This window comes from Opisthocomus hoazin, chromosome 2 (assembly GCF_030867145.1).
Source record: "Opisthocomus hoazin isolate bOpiHoa1 chromosome 2, bOpiHoa1.hap1, whole genome shotgun sequence".
Taxonomy (NCBI): domain Eukaryota; kingdom Metazoa; phylum Chordata; class Aves; order Opisthocomiformes; family Opisthocomidae; genus Opisthocomus; species Opisthocomus hoazin.
Genome location: NC_134415.1, coordinates 32077345 through 32104644, shown reverse-complemented (window position 1 = coordinate 32104644; position 27300 = coordinate 32077345). Strand labels below are relative to the sequence as shown.

Here is a 27300-nt window from a genome sequence, read left to right as displayed (position 1 = left end):
ACTGATTTACTTTGGGATCCCACACATCTCCCTGAAATTCTCTTTGCCTCACTGCACTAGTACTTACAATGTAGCTTTAAGATAGAAAACTGCTAAAAGCTTTGAGTGACAACTGTTTTTAATAATGTACAGTGGTTACAGCGTTTTTTCTGTTGTAGAGACGAGCTGAAATTTCCTTGGGGAACGGAGGACAGGGGAAGAGTGAATGTGCTGTGCTCTTCCTTTTGGTAGTCACTAACAGCACGCTGGAGTTTGAGAAAATCATGAAATGAAAGCCAGTACAAGATCCAGCTCATGCTGTGAGGAAAGACTGGTCTGAGACATCACCATGAGGAGCCCTAACACTGGAATCATAAGATGGACCCCCTTCAAGAAGTCCAGGAAAGCCTCTAAAGATTCACTGAACACAGAGATAAGATGATAACCTTGAATCGTGTTTAGATAAAGAACTAGGTCGCTCTGAAAAATAGAACCATTATAGCAGGTTTCTGTTGAGATAGCCTTAACTAATGCAGCTAAGTCTTGAGGAAATCCTAAATGCCAGCTTGGAAAAGAGATAAGTCTCAAATATACTACACATACAGATTTCCTCATTTTTTTGCTTTTTCTTTTTTTATTCAGCATTCCCAACTCTGTAGTCAAAAACCTACTCTTTATTTGCTGGCATGCAATTTATTTTATGTTATGTTTGCATTATATGTAAGTGCACTGAAACAAATCGGACAGTATTAAGCACATTGTTTTCATGGAATTAGTAAGTGTAAATACATTAGTCCCAGAGACAAGCCTTTTGGGATGCCTGCAAATTATGACAATGTTAAGAGACATTCCTGCTATACCTGCAAGAAACAGACTGAGATCTGGCATCAAGCACACATGATTGGAGGAAAGTTTCTTCAGTAAAAATTTCAGTGTCTCATTGGAAGGAGGCTGACAGAAATAACTCCTCCTCAATTCTTACTATTTTATTTCCTAAAAGCTCCATACAAGTTTGTATTTTGTTAAATCCTCAGGAATAGAAATCCAGTGATGACATGAAGATAACACTTTTAATTTAAAAAAAAGCACATTCCTATTTCTTAGTCACAGTGAAAAGCGTGAAAACATAACATTAGGCATGCTCACAATTAGAAGGAATATAAAGAAACTCCTGAAGTTTTGGGGGAGCATGGGGTTTTGTGTTGTTTTTATTTAAAATCTCACAATGCTGTGTGTCCTAATTGTAAAACTGCTAATGAGAAACAATGGAAACAAAGCTGCAGCTTCTTAAGATTGGTGGTTACTCTCAATATTCAACATAACTGTGCAGCAAATTATAATGTATTATTGAAAAAAAGGCTGGGTTGTGCTGCAGCGTGGTTTACATAATTAATTAGGAGACATCTTCCTCTTTCAATTATAACTAGCCTCCTGTAGCAGTTTAATGCCCATGGGCATGCGTGAACGGAGTTGTCATTTTGCCCTACAAAAAAGCAAATAACTACTTGCTTCCATTAAGTATTTGACCATGCTTTCACAGGAGGTGCAGCGTTCTGGCCATACTCCAGAGAAACAATCTTCTGCCCGTTTCTACTTCAGCTGGATGTAGTACAGCTACCTGCTTCCCATACATCAACCGATCAGAGCTGCTGAATGCTCTGGAACATCCAGGTGTGATCTTACACAGAGAAGTAATTTATTTCTATTAGTAATTATTAATATGGGACACAGCTTCCTAGAATAGAATAAGGACCATTTGGTATTTATTTACAAACTCCAAGAAAAAAAAGTTCTCTGTTCATTTGCAAAGATATATCAGAAAAAAAATACATTGTGTTTAGCAATAAACTACTACATTACATTAACAATTACTGCAGAAAGGGGCCAGGGATTGAATAGGCAATGGATATTGAACTACCTTCTGACTTGGGGAACTTTCCCTGTAATTCCACATTGCAAAACACTGCACGAAGTTTGTTCTGCCACTGCCCTAGCCACAGTTCTGTCTGTTGATAGAAGTGTACTTGAGGGTGTTATCCACCTAATAAAACTAAAGGTTTACAAAAATACTGCACATTCCTGGTGATTCACACCATCTGCAAATCTCTTAACTCCCAGTGTAAGTTAGCGAGGAGTTTGCTCCAGTTTAAACACATACTGAACAGATGAGATTGTGATGACAACGTATGTTTCAGTACAGCTACAACTGCAATGGTATTTATAAAATTTGTTTTCATTACCCACACTCTGTGCTCGTCTCTCCAGGCAATAACAGCTTTCAATAATGAAGTACGACATAAGATTAAACCTGAATTTTGTTTTCTTCCTATGCTTATGCACCATCAAACTGAAAAATGCACCTATTAATTTGTTTGGAACGAACTATGAGCTCTCATTTTTAGGGAAAATACTTTTTTTTTTTTAATCACTGAACTCTTCCAGAAATATATTTTAATTGAGACTGTGATGTTTTAGGGTGGCAGTAGAGTTGGCGTGGGTGTGAATTCAGTGGCAGCAAAGAAGTTGGATATTATTTCTTATCGGCATCTTAGAAAAGTTAAGATAAAACAGAACTTGATGACAAACACACTAACCTCAGAACAGAACGGTAACACTTAACATATGCTTCCTCACCACCACCCTGTCAATGCACCACAATCCCATCTTGAAGAACCTGCCTTTAATGGTTCATTTAAACAATTTGTCTGGCCCTCCACTCTCATACAAAAGCTTTCACAGCACCGACACCCGCAGTTCACAGGCTGTCTGCAAGTCAGCACATGGACAGAGGGTAGACAGGTTTAGGCACATGCTGTGCTCTTAAACTTCATGCCTGCCCATCAACTGCTGTATAGACATATTTATGGTGTTTGGGAAAGAGTGTTGAACATCCATTATGTTTGAACCATGCTGATGCAAGTTGGGTGAGTTACTTTGCTGGATTTTGTTGAACAGCAGCAGCAACAGAAAAAATGTGTGAGAGCAAGTCAGGTAAGAATGCAAAAGGACCTCAAATGGAAGATAAGTCACTGTCTTGACACGATGGAGTAAGTGGAGTCCACAGATAGATGCAGAGAACGGTGACACCAACAAAGTGATGGTGGACTGAGAGAACAATTTTTGCTACCCAATTCTTCTCATGATATGAAATGAATCTGAACAAGAAATTTAGCTGACATTGGTGAACATTTGTTAAAGATGCTTGTTTCTCTTCCCTCTTTCTCTTCTGTTTGAACTGATCTGGTTCTTGCTACCAAGCAACCTAAACACAGCAAGTAAAACCCTTCATCCTCCAGAAGGGCTCCTCTGAGTCGACACCTCCACTGCAATCTCCAATGAGAATGGCCATTTCAGCTTAAGTGGCTGTTGGTCACAATACTTTCAATAGTCTTCTAATTCCCTATAAACCATAAGAGGTGTTAACTGTAGAATGATTTTATTAATGTTATAGTCTGATATGGCCCACAGGTCATAAATGACACATCAAGTAATGCAGATATGCGATTTAAACTGCTTTTTAACTAGTCTTCCTCCCCCTCACCAGGACCACTTCTTGCTAAATTTAGCACTGACAGCATCACAGATGACTGAAACCAGGTCTGAATCAACCTGACAATCTTCTTTTAAGAACACCATAAAGTGCTGACATTAGGCTAGGTGAAAAAAATGAAATCAAATTACTGGGAAAAAAATTCTGCCTGTGATACTAACAAATCCTGTTATACAATACTAAACTATACCTGAGTACACCAGAGAGCAATTTGGCCTACTTTTGTTCATTAGTGCAGGAAAAAGATGGAATGCAGGTTGTGCTATTACAAGAAGTATCTTTTTTTTTTTTTAATTGCCAGTGCTTGAGTGTATTGGTCATTATTCTTTTTTACTAAACATTAATAAACATCTGATGGGCTGGGGTTTTTAAGGCCCTGAAACCAAGAGCTAGCTGCTCAGAGGAAGCAGTGTTCAGCTGTCATGTCACACTCTATCGTAATATATCAATGTCTTCCTACAACATCTTGATTCCCACTGAGCTGCACACCACAGCTTTCAATGCCTCTGAAGACAGAAAAGACAGAACTTCACTTCTACTGCAAAAAACACAGTCTGCTGTTGCTCTCTGTCATCTCCTGCAGCTTCTCAAAAAAGGGCATAAAATAAAAATATGAAGGTGCAGTGGTGGGAAAACATTTGGAATGTGTGCATATGCACTTTATAAACATTCTGTAATTATTACTTAAATAGAAAATTAACTTCATGGAAAGGCTGCAGTCTCACAGTTAAGAATATACACAAAGCTTTTAGATTGTACCTGCATTTCCTTGTAACAGAGGGGTTATCAGCTGACTCACTTTTTAAAACACCTGGCGCTGGGTAGACATGCAACAAGAGAGTAGTTCCCAGATTCCCTTCTGTTGTGGGTTTGTGTGGCAAGATTTTGGTAGCGGGAGGACTATAGGGGTGGCTTCTGCGAGAAGCTTCACCCATGTCTGATAAAGCCAGTGCCAGCCAGCTCTAAGACGGACCCGCCGCTGGCCAAGGCCAAGCCAATCATCAACAGTGGTAATGCCTCTGTGATAACATATTTAAGAAAGGGAAGAAAAAAATAAAACTTGGTAAAATGGCAGTGAGGAGAGAGGAGTGAGACGATGTGAGAGAAACAACTCTGCCGACACCAAGGTCAGTGAAGAAGGAGGGGGAGGAGGTGCCCGAAATGTCGGAGCAGCGAGCCTTCCCTTGCAACTCATAATGAAAGACCACGGTGAGGCAGGTTGTCCCCTTGCAGTCCATGGAGGTCCATGGTGGAGCAGATATCCACCTGTAGCCCGTGGAAGGGACCCCACGCTGAAGCAGGTTTGCTGACAGGGCTTGTGACCCCATGGGGGACCCATGCTGGAGCAGCCTCTTCCTGAAGGACTGCACCTCCATGGGAAGGACCCATGCTGGGGCGGTTTGTGAAGAGCTGCAGCCTGTGGGAAGGATTCACATTGTAGAAGTCTGTGGAGAACTGTCTCCTGTGAGAGGGACCTCACGCTGGAGCAGGGGAAGAGTGTGAGGAGTCTTCCCCCTGAGGGACAAGGAGCGGCAGAGACAACGTGTGATGAACTGACCATAACCCCCATTCCCCGTCCCCCTGCGACGCTCAGGGGGAGGAGCTAGAGGTATGGGAGTGAAGCTGAGCCTGGGAAGCAGGGAGGGATGGAAGGAAAGTGTTTTAAGACCTGGTTTTATTTCTCATTATCCTACTCTGATTTGATTGGTGATAAATTAAACTTCCTTTTCTCCCCAGGTTGAGTCTGTTTTGTCCGTGACAGTAATTGGTGAGTGATCTCTCCCTGTCCTTATCTCGACCCTCGAGCCTTTCACCATATTTCCTCTCCCCTGTCCAGTTGAGGAGGGGGAGTGATAGAGTGGTTTTGGTGGGCACTTGGCATTTATCCAGGCCAAATCAAAACACCTTCATAAGTCACTTTCTGTCTGCAGAAGAGAGGATAAAGTAGGCTGTTGCTGCTCAGTAACAGTAACTTAATTCAGGAGAAATGAAATAGGCTAAACAAACATTGGTGCTGCACAGCATTGTCGTATATGCTGAAAGGCAGCTGAAAAACAATCTCTGTTCTAAATCTTGCGGTTAACTTTCACACTCTTCGGAAAATCTCCAGATCAGTATAACTCTCTGCTTTTCACTTTTTAAATTTTAATATTCGTATTTTGTACTTACTTAGTAAGATCAGCATTTATGGTGCTACTCACTCACATTCTTAACACTAGTGGTCTGTACTCAGTACTGGATCTGTACTTCAAGTTCATGAAGGTTTTCACAGAATCATTAAGGTTGGAAAAGACCTCCAAGATCATCAAGTCCAACCATCAACCCATCACCACGCTGCCTTCTAAACCATGTCCTGAAGTGCCATAGCGACACCTTTTTTTGAACACCTCCAGGGATGGCGACTCCACCACTTCCCTGGGCAGCCTGCTCCAATGCTTCACAACTCTTTCAGTAAAGAAATTATTCCTAATATCCAATCTGAACCTCCCCTGACACAACTTGAGGCTAAGCCTCAGAGCTGTTTCATGTTCAGGTTCACAAGCTCAATATATGATCCACTGAAAGAGCACAAAATTATTCATAGTGAACTCCACATATCAGCAAGCCAGATACTGAAGTATATTGACTTTGAAACACTGGAGCTGTGCAATATTACAAGTTTACAAAGCTGTTCTCACTCGTGCCTCCAATGACTATCTTTTTTGATGTAAAAAGATCTCCAATAAAGTAAGAGTTCTTCATAAAACAACCTACAATTTGCCGGGGATCCAAAACGTGTTATAGTACAGATTCACTAGCATTTACAGGGACTGGGGGGGCATACAGCTGGTCTGTAACCATTGTTACCAGTATTATGCAAACAGTTCAGAGAAGGAAATGAAGAAATGCGTATTGAAACTGAAGGACTAGAGTATTTAATGCAGCAGAAAGTAAGACTTAAGCTACATCTTGACCAAGACATGGAAGTCAGGAAACATACAAACTTTCAAGGAAACATTATAGGTCTATTTTAATCTCCTATTTCATCCAGAAAGAGTACCTACCAATGATCCTGCACACTAGCACTTTGTTAACCAGCACAAGCAATCACATCCTCATTTTTAGTAAGAGGAGGATTAGGTGTAGATATCAGAGTTTCAAAAGAATGTATTTTCTCTAAGTCAGAAGAAAAATGTTTCCAATGTTTCCAGTAAACTGATTCTGAAAGAATTTCTAGAACTAAGACAAAAAGCAAAATGTTATTCCAACACTAAATTTTTGCTTTGGAATTTATTTTCAGGAAAATCAGATTATATGACATAATTCAATACTTCATTGTATTTATTTTAAAGAAAACAGACTGCTTAGTGCAGATTGAAACATTTTCTCTTACTTTCTAGATTAAAGTGTCTCTTGTTTGTCCTATAATGAAACAGTAATGACAGTAAATGTTATTAATTTATTGTCACTTAATTGTCAAAACAGAATCCAGGAAAGAGAACTGAAGGGGACTTCCTGGGCTGCCAGCTTCAGACCCCAATTTCTAAAGACACCACATCAGAAGATCCAAGTGGTAAATACAATAAGCTTACTTTTTAAAACAGGGAGGAGTCATATGATTTCCCTTTTCACTGCTCCACTTGGAACACAGCAGAGTGAAAGTTGGGAGCCTTCTCCTAACTTTCAAATTTACTGCACAGATAACAAACCATGTATATCATTGCCAAGACTGCTTCATTACAACAGGTACTTAGTACAGTGAGAAAGTTTATTTTGCAGGAACTTGCATCAGAATTGGCATGACTCCAAAATCATTTGTCTTCAATTCAGCAGAAACTCCATCCCAGCTCATGCTAATTGACATTCATACAAACCCACACATACACACACAAATCTTATGCATTACATCCCTTGTATGCGAATTAATAGCAGAGCTAAATGATACTGGCACTAAAACTCTACTTCATTTTTTTCCTAAAATAGTGCATTAACTCTTGGGTGTCTGGAGCTTTTTACACTGACACCTGCCAATAGAAACTAGAGCTAACCAATCTCATTTTTGAAAAAGTCTAAACATTTTTCTTGCCAAATTTATTTTAAGAAATTCCTTATATATTAGTTACATATACCAAATTATCCCTGTATTATTAACCCCTCACTTCTAACAGCAGCAAGAAGAAGAAAGACTCTTATGAACTTGAGAAAAGTGCCACAATGTGATAGCACAATAACGAGTGGCAGAGAAATCAAGAAACGGCAAAAGAAGGTTCCTGTCTTGGGCTTCACCGGGCTATCCAGCAGGCTCAGCTCTCGATGGGTGAGGTTGCACCACACTTGGCCCTTGCCAACCTAAGCAGGGACTGAGTCCAAAACGAACTCTGTACCTGCTACTGCATCCCAAGGGAAGAGGTGTCCCTGACAAGGAAAAGCAGCAGCAACTTCCTCTGAAGACGACTCAGACAGCAGGGAAATCTACCCAGCCGAGCTGTGGCCAAAGAGATAAGAAAAGCTGGTTGCATGCTACCCATATGACTGCATCTGAACAGCTTCAGTTTGATTAGGAACTGTTTGAGCAGAGAGGTGACACAGCTCTACTTTACACCCCTGCATCAAAGCCACATTGCAGGAATTCATATATGGCAGGTGTAGGAACCGTCTCAACAGTCAGGAGCTTCCAAATTAGGAATACAATTTGGTACACCATCTAGAAATTGGAAAGTTTTACACTAGCAGATATCACCACTGCTATTTATGGACTTCAATATCCCTTACTTCAAAAGATAACCCAAAGATGCACTAAAATCTGCTTCTTTAGGTAGCAGTTCAGATCCAGGAGAATGGTGTTAGAAAAGCCCTGTAGGCCAGATACCTACAGTATTTGTGCGGGTCTGTACTTCAGATAAGGAACCTATTGACAGAGTTAATAAACATTGTCTTCCTGGTTCAAATCACAAGCTTTCAGAATACAGTCTTCACTCCCAATGACATGCACCAATGATGCAGTAACTCTGTCTCTTTATAGCAGGCACTCTACTGCAAAACACCTACAAGTTTAAACATACATGCCCTGAAAAAGTACTAAAGTCACAAAGGCAAAAACTGTCATTCATCTTCAACATTACTACTGTTGTAATTTTACATGGATATATTATCCTAATAAGTGAAATATGCAATTCCATGTCGCACATTAGTATCAAAGATAAACCTTTAATTCTTGCCTATCCTTGACAATGTTCCTTCCCTCACCCCTTTATTTGACTGTTTTAACTGCTTATCTCCGAAATCCAGCCGATATTTGTAACAGCACCTCCCAATAGCCAGATGAGTGTATAAGTCAATGTCTCAATGTTATCTCATATGACTCAGTTCCTTGCCTTTCTCCACATGATCTCAGCCACAAACCTGCCTGGTATTTCAAGTTGCCATACTGGAGCAAATTTGCATCCTAAATATATTTAAAGTGAGGCTTAAATCACTCTGGAAGTTGCAGTTACATGATCAATGAAGCAAGGGCAGGATATAAAGCAAAATAATCTGGAGTGATCTTTGCACTGTCAAGTTTAATTCTAGTGGAAATCACACCCCCTGACTTTCAGTGGTAAGAAAAGCTCTAGAAAGATTATTCAAAATTGCATGAACGGGTGGGCAACCTGCCTCAAAAGGCAGGGAATATTTTTCCTTTTTGTCATATTTTATTCTTTCTCTATATCCTTTTGTTAAACATCTGCTATTACAAAAGAAAAAAATGGCTCAAACTTTGGTTTTCATCATACCTACCCATGTAACTCCACAGCTTCCTAGACTATTGTATCTGAAATGCTGGTTTTGATAAGAACCTTAACACCACTACCAAATAAAGTGCAGAGAGGAAAACAAGATGAAAGGTATTCCTTTCTTCTCTTATCTCTTCCCAATGTATTTACTTTTTTTAATGTTACACTTATTAATTCACCACATTAATAAAAGTAGACAATAATAAATAACATTGCCTTGCAGTTATAAATCTCCCTTCAAGGCAATGAAGGCCTTAACAAATGCAAGGAAAATATAATTTCCATTTTTTATACAGGTGCAAAAATGAAGCTTAGAGAAATTAAATGATTTACAGAATCAGTGGCAGAACCACCAAAGCCTCTGGATTGCTGCACCATACAGGGGAAACAGAATACTGTCAGTAGACTAATAACATAGGAGAAGTGAAACTATGCATTTCTGTCTGATTATCATACTGTTGTTCATCTCAAGAGCAGAGCATTGCTTTAAGCAGTGCCTTTTCGGATTAAGACTGCAAATGGTTTTAAATCACTCAAGGGTAGAAAATTGTTCTATTTGTCAGACTTCACACCAACAATTGTATGGCATTTCCTTGCTCTATGTAACTGGAATTACATATGTTGCCACTATTAAACAACTCTCCATGCAGAAATCTAAATTGCTAATGCAAACAAAGCTCTCGTGACTCCATCCAGGGCTGCACAAACATACACCTGAGCATCTAGTCTTCATTTTTTTTACTGAAGTTCTTTAGGCTGTAAAAGGATGCCACATTTAGGCCAACATGGTTTAAACTTTTTAGGCTCTAATTGGAAGCTTAAGCTAACTTAAGAGTCATGAAACTCTTATTGTAATTTCTCAAGTATTATAGCCAGATCCTAAGTCTTTTCCAATAGAAACTCCAACATGCAAAATTAAAAATGCATAGCTCCATTCTGCAAACATGATTCAAAAGGCTTTCCTATCTACCTATGGAAATGTAGACGTATAATTACACTGCTCTAAATATTGATGAAAATCCATAGAGGAAGGCTCCCTTGCTCAGGGCACACGTGTACAAATGTACCAGTCTGTACAGTTAGACCACCGTATTCCACTGCATCAATAAAAACTATACAAATGAACAAAAAGCTAGTACTGCTTCAGCTATGCCAAATCAGATTTCCAAGTCTGCAGAGAAGTGCAGCAGAAATCACTAAGAATAATTACTTGGCAATCACCTGAAACAGCCCACCTATTAGTACAAGAACGAAAAACCCCATCCACATTGTGAAAAGGACAGAAATTTATCTTCAGGAATACAACCATACTGTACAGAGCTTTGAGTGCTTGAATGGAAAGTTACTATCTCCATGAGCTAGTGGTTATTATTACTACATTGCAGACAACAATTTGAAAAAGCAACCTGATTTCTGAATGTAAAGAATTCACTTGTTATTAGTTTTGACAAAACCACTAAAAAAACCTCAGCAGCTGCAAAACTGTTGCAAGCATAATGTTCCCAGAAGGATGATCTGACAAACATCTATTGACAGATTTCTACATCTGCTATGAAATGGGCTTTTTAAAATCATTTCAGCCAGTAAAACTGTTTCTCCTTGCAGTTGGATATCAACAGGATTCTGGACACAGGTTTCTAAAATGTGTTCCCCAGGTATACCAAAACTGAGAGATGTCAACCTTCTTCAGAAGAGAGACAAATGTCCCACCTATTCTCCAGGGATTACCTGTGCTTGTACCACAAATTTATACCCACTCACTGTCTTCCAGTCTAGACCAGCTGAAATGCAGCCAGCTAAAAATCAGCTGTGCACATACAAACTGCAGTTCATTAAGAGAAGGAAGACAAGCAAGCAAGCTGTGGAGGAGTGATGATGCTAATATAGCTGTACAGAGCCTGTTTCTAAATAGGCTAATAGTTTTGCTCCCTGCAGCTAGAACACATTTCAAAACAGACCTCAAGCTGAGGAGGAATTTATAAGTTAAGTCCAGACTGCCACGCTTCCCTCCTGCCACAAAGGATTTCATCATTTTGTTGTCAGAATTTCTTTTTTTTCTAAACCTTACATTACTGCATTCAGTACAGGGAAACAGTTCAAAAATTAGCAGTACTCTGCAAATCACACACACTCCTCAACTTTTTTTATTTTCAAAGGCGCACAAACAGTTGTTAATGATACTAACAAAAACCCCATATTTTCAATTAGCCACAAAATCAGTGAATACACCACATTGTTCTGAACAGGAAAAAAAAGCTTGCATGTACACTGAGATGCATTACTCAAGTTTAATTACATTCAGTGTGGTAGAAACAATTCTGCCTCAGCTGACATAAAAATCACGTCTTCTGTCTCTCACAAGAGAAACTGAACCATCAGGGTACTCATTTTTTTGAAACATGCATAAAAGTGTTATTTCCACCACTGGTATCATGCTACTGTGCATAAATACACATTTCACTAAGGGATTAGCGAGCCAAGAGACCTACTCTTATTTTTCTATACAAGAATCTTATACAATGCGAGACCATTCCACCTTGCAGGACGCCTGTCCCTACCGGTCAGTGGTGAAGCTAATGTCCGGGTCTGAACCACAGGCAGCAAATCTGAGGCTGGCACTCTCAAGTGGTTGTATGCATGCTCTTCTCCTACCAAGAAAAACTTAAGAGAATTTGACAATGTTTCCCACCAGCCCAAACAGCCCAAAATCTATGCACGTTTGCAGGCAATGGGAAATACGGGTTAAATCTCTGCTGCAAAGGGAACTGAGTATTAATCTCCCACGCTCCTTGTACCTTCGACACAATCATGCCGCCAATATTCTGCCCTGCATATGATCTCCTCCTCCTACATGCAATGGAGTATTTTGTGTGGATTCTTCCTAAAACAAACAGGTTTTTCCATTTAGATAACAAGATCAAAACCTTTTAAACATTTCAGTATCTAGCTGCTTCCAATTTCTTCAGTTCAGCACCAAAACCCCAAGATCAGTTACCACAAAGCACCAGTGACAACAAATTGACATGTTGTATCAGTAATACTGTCACTTGTTAGTTAGGTACTAATTTGAACTGATAGTCAGGACTGTCTTGAAAAGCTAACAATCTGTTACAGTGTGGATTCCCAGTCATGGCCACACATTCAGTGAGCTAAGAAAGGGCATCCTAGCAAAGGTCATACAGACTCCTGCACCATCTTTTTCTTCTGTCCTGGAAAGGATGCAAATAAAGATAGTATCTGCAGATAAATTGAACAAGCAGATGTATAAAAATTACACCAAAGCTTCAACCCTGGTCTTGATGTCTTCAATGGGCCAAGAGCAAATTATGCGAGTTTGGATCCAAGCTTTACAGCTGAGATGGTGACCTCAGGTTTGTGGCTCTGATTCAGGTAATGGCTAGTGCAGATAAACTGCTTTGCAGACCTCTAAACCAACCAGGGCGAGAAGAAAACAGCATTATTTTCTATCCACACCCAAAAGAGGCTGGGAAGCTCTGCTTTCGGCACAAGAGAGAGTACTGCTTTGCCCTTGCTTCTCTGTACAAAACTCCATACCAACTAAGAAAGCACAATAAGGAATGAAACAACTAAGAGATATTTCTCACAACCTCTGTATCACAGATTCATTGCAACCAATATGTACATCTACTTGCATAGGCCAAATTCTGCACTACCCAGCTTCTTCCACACCAAACCAGGGACAAGCTAGACTTGAGCTGGTGAAAGACCCAATACAAAAGCCTGGCCAGATGTGGAAGATCGGCAGAAGAGTGGTAGCCTGGTCACTTTGGACTGATAGCAGGTTAATTCTGGATGGAGGCAATATAACCGGCTATATTCCTCTGTCCCCGTTTCTCCTCAAAATTACAAATAATTTCTAACTTACCACACCTTAAATGCAATGTGCTCCCATGCAACATTTCTACTCACCTTCTTCTTCTCATCAAACCTACAGTATGGGGGATAGGAGAAAAGAAAGACACAGACACATTAAAGCCACAAAGCTCCATCTCCATAAATTATTACCACAAGCATCTAAAGCACTTTTTCTATTAGTTAACAGCACGAAGCTGATAATCCCAAAGCTAAGAATAAGCAGGATGCTTCTGCACAATAAATTCAGGAAAAGGGTTGTAAACAGATGGGAAAACATACCAGAATAGATACACCTAGAAAAAAGATTTACTCCACAGAAGGAGGAAAGAGAATGAGACATCAAGAGAAGATTTTTTTTTTTTTCTTAGTATCAGTAAGATAAAAGTCATGGATGAGAGACTGGACAGCTGGCTAGTGCTGTCTCTAAGCAAGTTTCCAATCTTACCACCACACCACAATTAATTATACTCCTGAGCTTTCAAAGATTCCTACATATTTTTACAAGTTATTATTTTTACATTTTTAATTTCAGTTACACTGATACTTGACTGGGAGAAGCATTACCTTCCGTTCCCCCCCACACTTCTTACACTGAGGTCTCTTCCATTTCCTCATAGGTTTCACATCACTGCTGCTACCTCTTTTGCCCTATCTCACTACCACCAGCAGTGATATATTCACATTCACCAAAATCCATGAAACACATAAGGGCATTTGGGTTCTGTTGCTTAAAAAATCTGTTCAACCATGTCACATATTACATCATACCCACACAGAAGACTTACTACACAGAAATGCCCACCACCTGAATTCAACCATACCTTCTGGATTTAGGCAGCCTTCTCTTCTCAAACAACTCCTTCCCAAACAAGAATCCCGTGTTCTTAATCTCCCCTCTTGTTAGTCCCTTACTCACACATGTATTTTCTTCCTCTCATTTGCTCTTTCCTTCACATCTCTCTCCCTGGACTCCTCCTTCCCCCCTTTCCACACCATTTTTCTTCCTCATTAGCCACTCGGCAGTGGAGTCCCACCAATGCTGTCTCAGAAAGGAGCCCGCCATGCTGCGGCAGGCAGAGATGCTGCCAGACCTGTGTGTCCTGCCTCCCAGTGACACCGCAGGAGCCCAGCTGGACCAGCAAGAGGCAGGACAGGGGAACAGGGGCTCTTCTGATGCAGGCCGCATCAGGCAGGTCTGACCAGATTCAAGACCTTCCCAAGTTTTCCATTTTTCCCAACAGGAAGCTAGGCATAACTTGGAGGAAATAACTCCAAGGCCAAGAGACACACACAAAGTACACGAAATGGCCATCAGCCACACAGCTGTATTTGCAGAGATAAGGCAAGGTGAAGCAATACAGCAGCAATGCAGCTGTGGTTGCAGAAATACGGCAAGAGGAAAGGATACAGCAGCCAATAAAAATGATCAAACTTTGCGAGTAAAATAACAGCAACCCAAAAAGCACCATCATCTGTTCACCTATGTTGTTATGAAACTCATTAGTTTAATTACAAGAGCATGATTAAGGCTAAGGATTAGATTTCAGCACAGCTCCAACAGGCCTGCCACTTAAATGATCAGCAAATCAATTTTCTAAAGTGTCTGATAATAGTGTTTATATAATACTGAGTGAAGAACAATTCTGAAGCGCACGCAGCCAAATTGATCTCAGTGGAGCCTTCATTATGCTTCCTTATAAAAGCCCATTCTGTGAATGTACAAGGCAGTTTATACTTAGATGGTGATACAATGTGAACTATTTAGCCAGAAGCCTTAATGCAACAAAATAATAATGCAACAGAAGATTGACTGAACAATCAAACACTTGAAAGAGTGACTCAGAGCATAAAGATGGTTGGCATTAAAATGCATTCAAAAATGAAATGTCATTCTACCAAAAAAAAATGGTGCTTGTATCAACAATGCCTGGCACTCGCACAGTATCTGTTATCAAAGAATTGCAAGGACTGTAACTTAGTAATTATCAACATTTTACTGTAGATCTCCTTCATTTTTTAAACTTCAGTTCCTGCAGTGATGTGCTTACCTTAGACTTCCAGCTGTACTTAAAAAAATAAAATCTACCGCTGATAACTAGAATATGACATGACCCACAAAAGCGTAGAAATACAAAAGGGCCAAAGCCAAGTTTTTCATGATCTATTGTGCTGGTGAGGAGTTGCAAGCAGCGTGCTATGGGACAACTCAATGAAGGCACTATTTTTTCATCTTCCTTATGTTCTGCTTCATATGCTCACATTATCAAAACTGGAGCTGCAAGTTCAGCACTCCTGCAGTATCTTGCTGAGAAAACCTGCTTCCATTGTAAATGTTTTGTGATTTATTTCCGTGCCTTCCAATGTAACTTTTCACAATAACACTCCTAAAATAAATCCTTGCTTTATATAGTAATACTTTTTCAATGGGAAGTGGAGCAAAAATATAGACTCTTGTTCTGCCTTCACAAGGTGCACTGATGTTCCTTGGAATTTTCCTGGGCGCACAATGAAACACTAAGTAAGAGGAAGATGCTGTGTCCCGGCAGCAAAGTTCTGTACTCAAACTGGGGCGAAAGGATGGCCATGCTACAAGGTGAAAAACTGTACCATCAGACTGTAAGGGTAGCAGTCACTGGTTTGAAGTCTGACTGATGCACAGTTAGGAGTGGAGTTCATCAGGTATCGATACTGGAGCAAGTCTTGTTTGACATCTTCATCAATGACTTGGAAGAGAAGACAGATGGGGCAAGTTTGCAGATGACACCAGACTGGGGAGATTAGCTGACACACTGGAGGGCATAGCTGCCACTAAGAGCAGCTTTGTCAATGTGGAGGAATTGACCAGCGAGACCCTCATGGTGGTCAGCCAAGACAAAGGCAAAGTCCTGCACCTGGGATAGAGTGGGTTGCCTGGGAGCAACCCAGCAGAAAAGGACCTGCCCATTCTGGTGGACAAAAGAAGTCTGAGTGCATGAAGTACAAGGAGAGCCTGAGGGAAGTGGGTTTGCCTATGGCAGAACCTCATTACTGCATTCAATTTCCTGGGGTGGATTACACAAAAGCCAGCACAAAGCTTTACTCAGGTACATGCACGAAGAGGACAAGAAACCAAAGTCACAAGTTGCACCCAGAGAAATTCCAGCTGTGTGTAAGAAAACAAATGTTCACAGTGAAAGTAATAAAGTACTGGAATATGTTTCCAGAGAGCCTGTGGACTCTCCACCCACAGAGAGTTCAGTAAGTCACCTGGACAAGGCCCTGAGCAGCCTGGACTAACTTTGAAATTAGGCTCGCCTTGAAGAAGAGATTTGACTAAATGATCTCCTAGGTCCCTTCCAATCAAAATTATTCTATGAACCTTTTATTACTTCTTTTAACGGGAACTGGGTATTTCTGAAGTTGTAATCATTATCAAGGAACATAGGAACTATTATGTCAATAAAATTGCATCTTGCTCTCTGCATAGCATCATGGTCACAAATTGATGTTTTTGGTCTAGTATGTGTAAGGAATATATTCTTATTCTCTGCTGAGCTTCTTCCTCTTTCTGAAAAATATTTTGATAAAAGGATATTTATGTTGGGGTGGGGGGAGTCAACTAAGCCAGACATCTGAGGGTTGAATTGAATGTTTAAAGTGTGATTTAATGCAGTATGTGGTGGCCGAATAAACATATATATGTAACAAGAGCTATAACCTCATGCCTCAGACTCAATATGAGAGTTGTACTCAACGGTCTAATAAAATATGACAGCGATATTGCCTTGCTTATTAACAAGCATAGTGGTTTAAAAAAAGCAGTAGAAATGCATTATTTACCAATTTGGATATAAAATCCCTCTAGCAAGTAGATTTTCCAACTAATCTTTAGACAAAAAAAAAAAACAAAACAAAAAAACTCAGATATGTGACAACCAAATAACATTTAAAGAGTTCTCTGCACATTTTTGTGGGAGGCACAAGATTCCACAGAATAATCTATTTTACACAGATAATGTGACTTGTGAAGCATCTGGAATTACAGCCTGTGGCAACCACTCACAATTTAAAACCTTTCTCCAAATAAATCTCATCATGACAGTTCAAGCATACACAGAGATTCAATTTAATCTTTCCACAGCATTTAAGTCTGTGGTAGAGCCCAAAGACTTTTATGATTTTTTTAATTATTATTTCAGCATGACAAGGTAACTAAACTGAAATATACTTATTTTCCAAAGATATAAAACACAATTTGCTCCACAGCCTGTGCTTCCTGGGCTAATATCTGTCTGTTAGCATTAATGTGACAAACTTCTGAAAGAAAAGTTGTAAGGGAACTGTCAAGCTATGTTATAGCCAGACCAATCTGGTTGTGCTACGTCTTTAAAAAGATGGAAATATCAGACTCATTCCTTAAGCTGTCATGACTATGAAACCTTCAGGGACAACGTGTTTAGCCGCTTAGAGAAGAAAAAAATATCTTCAAGAAATATGTATGACATACAGCAACAGCATTTGTGCTCCTGTTCATCAATTCTTAATCTGATTTTATTTTTAATCACATAATTATCCAGCATTCTCAGAGAACTGAATTAATGACTCATTAAAGGATAGCACTGAACTTCAATAACTGAAAGAAAATTCAAGCTTGACCACAAGTCTGTAAGAAGAAATTACTTTCTTGTCAAGACAGGCTTTAAAGCATTGTAAAGAAGTTAAATTAAGTTGACTGGCAGGCTTCATGGGTTCAAGTGAGTTTATGGATCTCTCTACTGGTTTCAGGTAAGACAGACAGCTATCCTCCAAACCAAAGTTACAAAAACAATGAGACACCGATACACAGAGAACATCAATAGACAAGCACCTAGTTTGTGACCGAAGTGCTTTGCTCAACTGAATTTGCTATCAACCTAAGCTTTAAATGATGTTCTTGTGTACTTTTTATTTACCTTTAAAATTAACGTTGTACAATTTATCAAAAATTAGGCTCGGAATTTTATGAGGAAGCCTAAGTGAGTCAGGTACCGAGCACTCACCAAATTCCACATTTGAACTCATTAGAATTCCACTCTTGGAGAGCTTTTGAATTTTTTACCTAAACTATTGCAACTTGAGTGCTAATAAAATACAGTCCACACCACCAGGACAGTAGAGTGACAAATAACAGAAGTGGCAACATCTTACATGTGAATAGCACCTTCTGTCAGAAAGCAAAGGCATTTTGGGGGTATATGTTAAATCAAATGACATGTAGTACTTGGAGTTCAGTTCTACTATCCTCACTTAGGAAATGAGAAAGTAAGGCATGGATAATTCAAGCTGCCTGCTAAGCATAATGCACACAACCAACAACAGCAGAAACAGCATAGAACATAGATTCCAAGAGCTTCCTTCTCTGGTCTTCACAAAAAAGGATGCTTTAATTTAAAACTAAAATTCAGTCTTAGCCTATATTACTCTGTTCAATCACTGCTCTCCACTGTTTTTAAGTGTACCTATGAACCTGTAACTGTTAACTCAGGCCAAAGTCATATGAAGGTAGTTTGTCATGATTAATACTATCCTCACACTTCAAAAGAAAAAGAAGTGTGTTGGGGGGCAGAAGAGCATAAAACATAAAAAAATTTCCACGCTCTGCTGCTTTATTCTTCTTACGCTTGGTTCAAGTAACTGTCACCAATTTCAGTGTATATGACTCTTGCCATACCAGAGAGCTGTTCCCAGATTCATTTGAATTCACAATTATATCAGAATACTCTAAAAGCCCATCAAATTTGGTATAACTTCTCAGGCAGGCACTATTATTTTTTTCACTGGCATGATATTCTTAATACTTTCTGACAATAGTTAAGTACTACTGGTTATGAAGCAATCACACACATTCAAAGACATGCTGGTATGAGTTCATAAAGAGATGGCTGACCACAGAAATTATTTTTTTAAACAGTAATGTTCTTGGTATTTATGAACTGTTCTACCGTAGTAGTATAAAATGGAACACTTTGCAAAGCTCTTTTCTTAAAGCTTTCCCTAAAATAATAAATCTCAAAGCAGATAATCTCATCTTCAAATATTAAAACAGGGAAGGACTCAGACTACCCAAAACCAATGTATCTGAAGAGAATAACAGTGCTGTGGGACTCCATACAAGCATGTCACATTTTAAGTGATGACACACAAACCACAATTTGGTCACCTTCAGCCAACTTCACTTCAGACACAACTTTACTGAAATCAGTGGAGCTGCACTAGAAATGAATGTGGTATGTCAAATCTTGCTGGGAGTTAAGACAGACTTGGCATAGCTCAGTGAAATGTTAACAGAAAGCTAAATCTTAGTTCAAGATAGCTTAGGAATGGAGTAAAACTGATAAGTAACACACTGTTTATGCAGAAGAACAGGAGCCGAGGACAGCAAAAAAAAAAAGTATCTGTGATCATCAGTAAGAAGACCACATAGTCTGTTATTGAGTTTACAACATGATCAGATGAGAATATAAAACTAAGTAGTTAGTAGATCAAATTCTGCTGTTAGTTGAATCACACAATGTCCCCAAAATATGCTCAGCTGCTTTAGTCCAGATGAGATGACACCTTGGCCAAAACACATTTAGTGATACCTCAAGTAGTAAAGCAAACAGAACGCATGCGTAACTGCATTTCTGCAACAACAGTCTCACGCAGTATACACCCTTATCAACTGTACTCAGGTATTCTATTACTAATTATATATTATCTACTAAAATATCTATTACTTTTTCCCCCCACAAGGTATTCACTCAAAGTTCACTCAACATTTTGATGCTTGCTAACTTCTTTTGAAGACAGTCTCATTTAGCCAATACACATTTGGCTAATATGGCTTCAAAGCCATATCAAAGTGTATACTTATGAAAATTCAAACTCAGGGAAAATTTGTAGACCTCAGGTGGAAAAGTTCTCCTGGATTTTGAAAGGACTAATACACACTGCTACATTTACTCCGAACAAGAGTTGTTTGAAACAGCCTGTATAATTCTACAATCGGAATGTAAAGTTTTATTAAATTCCAGAGGCTGGTTAGAAGAAACCAAGCAGAAAGGTCACCATTCTCTACTAAGTTCTCTAGCACTGTTCCACAACAGTGGCACGAAAATATCTACTTCTACGTGATGTTTCTAATATTGTGTCATTACAGATAGAGGTAATGTGGTCACTGAACAACCTAAATGCTTAAAAAACTCCCATACCACAGAGAGTGGTATTGGTACTACATAGTACATGTAGAATTCAATTTTTCAGCCCTTCTCTTTCATTCAATATGTGTGAGTGAAATTCCAGCGATAATAAACTATGCACAAGATTTATCTTAATGTAACAAATGTTTCTGATAGCATCTGATTGTTTTTTGGGGTTTTTTTTATCCTGACAGACAGCACTGGCAACCTATATAAGAAGATAGCTCAGAGGTAGGAAAAAAAAATCATTACATGTTCCAGATGCCTGAGGGAGTTTCTGTATTTTATTTACAATTCCCTTAAAATATTCTGACCAGCTTCATTCTGTCTGCCCCCAAAGAGTACAGAGCACAGGAATGTATAGAGAGCCTTTAGCTTCTCAGAGGAAAGGCATCAGAAAACCAGTTTCTAAAAATCAAAATCCTCATTTTATCCTTTGTTTTGGCTTCATGGTTTTTATTGAACCTATTACATCAATATTAATGCAAATTATAATTAATCTGACTTCCCAGCAGGAAGAAAATGAGATTTTTATGTGATCCACTGTTAATTCATTCCAGATAACTGCCCAAACCTTAGCCAGCTTCAGGTTAGAACAATATCAAGTCCATATGCTACAGTTTTTTCTTATGCTTTAAAATAATTTACAAAATATAAACTCTTGTTCCATCTTAGAACCTCAGAAATCTTTCAAACTGATGGGACGATCAGATTAATCAACAACCTATTCTTAGTAACCGAATGTGTTTGGTTTTTTTTAAATGCAACATAAAACATTTTAACAGGAAAATATAATTATTAAAATCCTCCACTGCCCTTATGAGAACCTATTTATCTACTGCCCGTTACAAGTACATTACATTGAAAAGATCAAGTCACAGTGAAGGAGCAGGAGTTTTGTTTCTTGGGAAGATTTACACAATTAGCTGTTTAAGGTAAAAGAAACTCCTACGACTCAACACCTAAGCTATGTATGTTACACCACATTTTAGAAGAAATAAGAAACAGATTATAACAGTTCCTATAGAAAGGATAATAAAAATCCTTGTGACTTGTATATGTGGGTAATAGGTATGTTTAAAAGTTTATTCTGGCAGGGTGTTAAGTCTGTATGACCTTCACAAACAACGTATTTTAATAGAATTATTACCTATTTATAAGAAAAGACAGTACCAGTTCTTGCTCTATCACAAGAGAACAGCACTTCAAGCTATTTTCAGTTTCAATCCCTCAACAATTTTTCAACAGATGTATGAAACATGCATTATAAACATAAGCCCATTGAGAAAAGGTTTCTTTTCCTAGTTGCGTCTTATGGAGCTCTAGAACTAATGGATTGCTCTCCGTGAGTTTGCAGACAAAGTTGCAAAATGTTTCACTAAATTTGCAGTAATCACACTGATTTATGGAAGAATAATTTGCCAGATTTGCTAGAAGTACTATGTCTTCAGATAACAACAACTTCAGTCCAGGAAAAAGACAACACGGTAACTGACTTCAAATATATAAAAATATCATCAAAATTGTGATAGGAATGAAGAAAATAACTGTTTAAGTTGTAGCAAGAGATTCAGAGTAAAACACACTTTTAACTTTAAACCCTTTGAAGAACCTGCAGAATTCTCACTTTTGGGGACCTAAAGGTTTGGGGAAGAGGAGGGACAAAAACATGTGCAAACATCTAAATTTCACAACTTCTTTTCTCAGAGGACAGGAGCCCAGTAGTTGACTGCTAGACACCCTTTTCAGCCTTGCAGTACTTGACATCACTACAGTACTTGGCATTACCATCACCCTTTTCTGGTTTCCTTAATATGAAAAAACTTGTAACTGCACCATTAAGAATTCAAACCAATTCCATTTCAAAGAGCTCTCACAACAGAGTGAGTGGCAAAGAAACAAAGTAACAGCTTCACTCTAGTTTCAATAAACATAAATTCTGTTTAGTAGTCTAAGTCCCTTGCTTGTTAGTTGAAGGAGGGGTTTTTTTAATCTTACTCTATCAGATATCTGTAGAGGCATTCATGAGACTTGCTCTGTTTTTCAATTTACCCTGTTCCACCCCGAATGTTTATGGCATGAAGCTACCTGTGCTGCACATACATAGCATGAACAATTCTGAAACATGTAATAACCCTTTAAAAGAATTACAATTTGTGCATAAGATTAATTTCACTAGCATGGAAATAAACACCCTCATGCCCACCACAGCCACCCGGTCCGCAGCAAGGAACGAGCCCCGCCGCTTCGGAGCAGAATTAACTACGCCGGACTCCAACATCCAGCTGGCTCACGCATCAGAACGATGAGGAAGTTCCACACTCAAATCCGACCTTTAAAAAAAAAAGTTATTAACGTAGCAATTACTGAAGGTAAACCAACCCAACTGCTCCATGAGGTGCGGGGCGGTTTCCCCCTCACAAGGCTCCGTTCTCAGGCAACACAAACCCAGCGGCTCTTAGCCAGGGGATCCCACGCGTTACCGCAGCCGGAGCCGGGGCCGGGAGCGCCTTTCCACGCAGCCAGAGCCCGCAGCGGAGGGAGCTCTCCGCACGCACACGGCTTGGGGCAGCACCCATTTTCATAAGCTATCACGGGAGCACTGCCGCTAGAACTTGATAAATAAAATAACCCAGGCAGAGGTTTCACGGCGCGGTCCGTCCCGGCACGGCCGCCGGAGCGGGGCGGGCAGGCGGGGGAAGCGCGGGAAGCGCCCGCTCCCGCCGCGGGACGCCGGCAGCGGGGGCTTCGCCTCGGCTCCCCAGCCCGTCCTGCTGCCCCCCTCTCCCCTCACAGCACGGCCCCCCGCCCGCCACCGTCCCTGTCTCCCCCCCGGGGCTGGAGCCGTCTCTCAGGGTCCCCGCCGCCGGGGAAGGCGGGGGTACTCACATGCCAGATGGCGAAGAAGATGAGGGCGGCGCAGAGGACCAGCGACAGCATGTAGCAGAAGGCGGCGAAGGTGAAGGCCATGGCGGGGAGAGCCCTCCGCGCCCCCCGCCGCCGCCCGGGGGGGTCCCAGCGACCCCCGAAATGCCGAGCGGGGAAAGCGGCGAAGCGACGAGGCGCCCTCAGGGCGGAGGGACGTGTCACGCACCCGCAGCCGGGACGGGCGGGGAGCGGCGCCGGGGGGCCGCCGCGCCCCTCACAGCCGCTCCCTTCGCTGCGCCGAGCCCGCCCCGACCCCCGCAGCGCCTTCACCGCCCGGGCTTCCCGGCCCGGCCCCTCCGCCGCCGCCGCTCTCCCCTCCCCGCTGAGGCGCGGCGGTGGGCGGCCCCCGCCTCCAGGGCGCCCCCGAGGGGCGGCTCCCCTCAGCGGGGGCGGCAGTGCGGGGTGCGGCCGTCACGGTCGCCGGTGTGTGACTGAAACCATGTCGCGACAGCGTGAGAGGAACGGGCGTGGGCTGGGAGCAGTTCAGGCTGAATCCTGAGAAGATAATCACGCGCCTAAACTTGAAGCGGTCGGGGTTTTTTTTAAATGACGTTTGCCTCTCAGGATCAGGTAAAGCTCGTGAGACGCGCCCCAGGGCCCCGGCGCCTGGGCCTGGCCGGGGAGGGGAGGGCGGCCCGGCCCGAGGAAGGCCGAGGCGGCGGCGGCGGGGCAGGGAGAGGGGGCAGGAGCCGAGCCTGGGCTCCGGTTCGCTGGGACGGGGCAGCTCGGTGGAGCGGGATCGGGCCGCCGTTCCCCGCTAGATGGAAAGGGAGCTTGCTGTTGGAGTGAATAAAGCCGAACCTTGAATGCCACAAACTGGGAGGGTGCTCTTGATGGCTTTCAGGTTTACGCAGCACCCAGATTGCTGAAGTAGATGTTTAAAATAAGGAAGGAAGGGTAAGCCCCCGCTTTCCTACCGTGTCTTTGACAGCATCCACAGTGTCTCCACACAACTTCGCTGTTTCTGCAGGAAATCCATTTTAGATCTTACCATCAAAAGTTCTTCGGCCTCTTTGAAGCACACCAGCAGATCCAATACAGCAGGTTTGTCTGTAAGCAAAATGTTCTCAGGAGAAAATGCCAACAGAACCACCGGAGGTCCCGTTAAAAATACCTGAAAACCATGGATGAAAGCTATGTATTTGAAATAACCTTACAAAACTTTAAAAAAAAAAAATCAGTCTGCAGCATTTTTTTCCTATCCTTTTGTTGACAAAAGGGGGTTCAGTAACAGAACTATTCTGAAATTCGCAGGTGGTCACCTGTGAAAAGTCAGACTTCGTGGTACAAGAGATCGTAGTTCCATCAAAACCAAGTTTAGTACAAGCTTTCTTTTTAAATGTTTACAGTATATTTTTGTTTAAAATGATGGTAATATGATCTTTTATCCTGAGGAAAGAGTGCTGATTTGAATGAAGAGTCAAGGCTGGTAATTAATAAACCAATCAGGAATAAACTGATGGAAGTGACCTTTTATAATCGAGCTGCTCCAGACTGTACGTGTGATTTGATGCTTTAATTAAGAAGGACAGAACACGGCAAATAGTAATGAGCTTTGCTGTCATACAAGGATGCAGTAAACGCATTGTAATTCTCTGACCTTTTAATTCTCTTGTATCTGAAATCCTGCAGAGCGTATGCTTGCTGAAGCAAATGGTTTATTCATAACAACACATTTGGAAAAGAGCTGTAAATGAGGTACAGAAGGAGTCTTTAGATTTTTATTATTATTATTTTGCCACGGTTACTTTAATACCTGGATATATATTACCTATGGTAAGATTCAACACGGAAAAACTGATGCTTCCAGGAAAACCAAAATGAAAGATTTCTTTCTGGAGCACTTACATGTATGGACACATACACACACATAATATATACCAAGATAAATATACTGTAGGTATCATAAAAGAGAGAAGTGGAAACTTAAATCTCAGTTTAGGACTGCACTCCAAGGTAAATATTCTCCTGTTTTTCACTGTCTCTCATCGTCATTTACATTCCAGCCATGTATTTGGAGCTCTTCAATGAACACACAGTCAAAATATTTGCTTCTCGTTTTGCAGTTGGACAGTTCTGTAGCCCAAAACTTCCAAGATCACAGTGTCTTGCCTGACATTGATTTTGAATCATCTATTGCCCATTAGCCGTATTTCTAGTCATTAATCATTGCTAGTGGCTGACTAATTACAAAAGTTTCTGATACACAGTGACAGGAAAATCTAGTAAGACGCGTTTAGGACCTTTTTGTCCTACTGAATTCTTGTTACATTATACCATCAGGATACCTAAGTGATGGAGGGTGGTGCAAAGACTTACCCTTTGCTCAGTACATCTCTGAGATTTGTCTCAGTAATCACTAAAAAGTCCTCCTTATCTCCATCTCATCACAAGCTCATTACAGCTCTCTGTGGCATGAGGACCTCGCAGCAGAGAGCCGTTCTTTGTCATTTCTGAACGATAATACTGCAAACCACAGCATCTGACGCAAAAGGTGAAAATAATATGGATGTGCCTGACCCTTTTCTCACGGGTTTAAGCCTCTGTGAACGCAGCAGGAACATCAGTCTGTCTATTAGCTCCCCAGCCACTTCTAAGGTCTTGGTCCTAACCTTCGAATGAACTGATGGATCTGATTCTAGCTGCATGAGAAATTACAGTCCAGCACCCAGCCGTGCTCCTTCAAAATAATGCATATCACAGATGCCAGAACGGAGGATGCAGCATTATCAACCGAAGGGATCTGGAATAGGCACCCCAGACAAATACAGAATATAACCACCTTTAGAAAGAAACTGTTGCTTTCAAAACTGCTATTTTAACACTTCTTTTCCGAAAATAAACAAAAGGACATCCACACATTGAGACATACCTAGGTTTCTATTCTATTAGTAGAAACAAAAAGCCCAGAAGTTCTGCAGCAATCCATTAGGAAATGCACTTGCTCCTGCTCCTTGCTCTCTGCTGTTCAGCAGCTCGTTTTAGCAGCCAGTGTCAGATTTAGCAACTCATCTTTCATTCTGCTGTCTCCAGAATTTCACAAATGCTCATGCTTCCTCCAGGTCGTATATTCCCAAGCCATTCCCAGAAGGGACTGCTGCTCTCACCCTGCAGCACGCACCTGTAACGCGGGAATGCAGCAGCAAAAAATATTCAGCTGAAGCATGGAGACAAATCACAGACCAAGTAGAAAGTAAGAAATGGAAAGTAAATTCATGTTCAGATTGATAAAAAAAAATGTTTTATGTTCTCTGATCTTTAACCAGAGGCTATTTCTTTTAAATGTATTTGCTGATGGGTCACACAAGGTTAAAGCTTGACAACACTTCTTAGCACGAGTTTTTACATGAACTGGTTTTGTAGGCTGTATCCCACAATACACACAAACAGATCACGACAGTGTGTTTGTAAAACCTTCAGAGAAAGGGTTTTACAAAAGACTGTAAGGGTCCTTGCTTTACTTGGGCAGATTAAACTTTGGAATGCTACAGTTACCACTGAAGCATGTTTTGTGGTTTGGATTTGGTATTTGTAAACAGAAAGTATTTTTTTTACTACATATAGATATTGGAAAATATGATTGCAGGTTCCTGAAGGAATTAGAGGATCAAGCAGACTTTTTTTGCAATACAGTGTGATCCCCGTTTCACAGAGAGTCATCAGAGGAGGATAGATGGTCGTGCTGCTTTTGTACAACCGGTACCGAGATGCTGATTTTCAAAGCTATCACTCTGCAAATATTATCATAGGTCAAAGCACAAACAGAGAGGATTTGGGAGTTTTTACTTAAGGATGGCTTTTTACTTTGTGAGGACCTCTACAAAGGGACCAAAAAAATTCAGTCACTAGGTAAATAATAACAAAGGATTACATCTAGTGAACAACAGATGGCCCTCAAGACCACATGACATCCAATGTTCCTACAGACGTTGTGAAAATAGATGCAGTAGCTTAATGAGTTCAGGATGTCCTTATGTTAGCAGGTCTTGGAGCTCTTGATTTTCTGTGAAATTAC

General features: G+C 40.7%; 1 protein-coding gene across 1 annotated transcript in view; it reads right to left on the bottom strand.

Moving 5' to 3' along the window:
- Positions 1-23530, bottom strand: part of CNIH3 (cornichon family AMPA receptor auxiliary protein 3) — a 57905-nt gene extending 34375 nt beyond the window's left edge. The window contains exon 1 of the mRNA XM_075413097.1: positions 23247-23530. Coding sequence (XP_075269212.1) covers positions 23247-23327 — 81 coding nt within the window. The 5' untranslated portion in view covers positions 23328-23530. The remainder of the gene's footprint in view (positions 1-23246) is intronic.
- Between the last annotated feature and the right edge of the window lie 3770 nt (positions 23531-27300).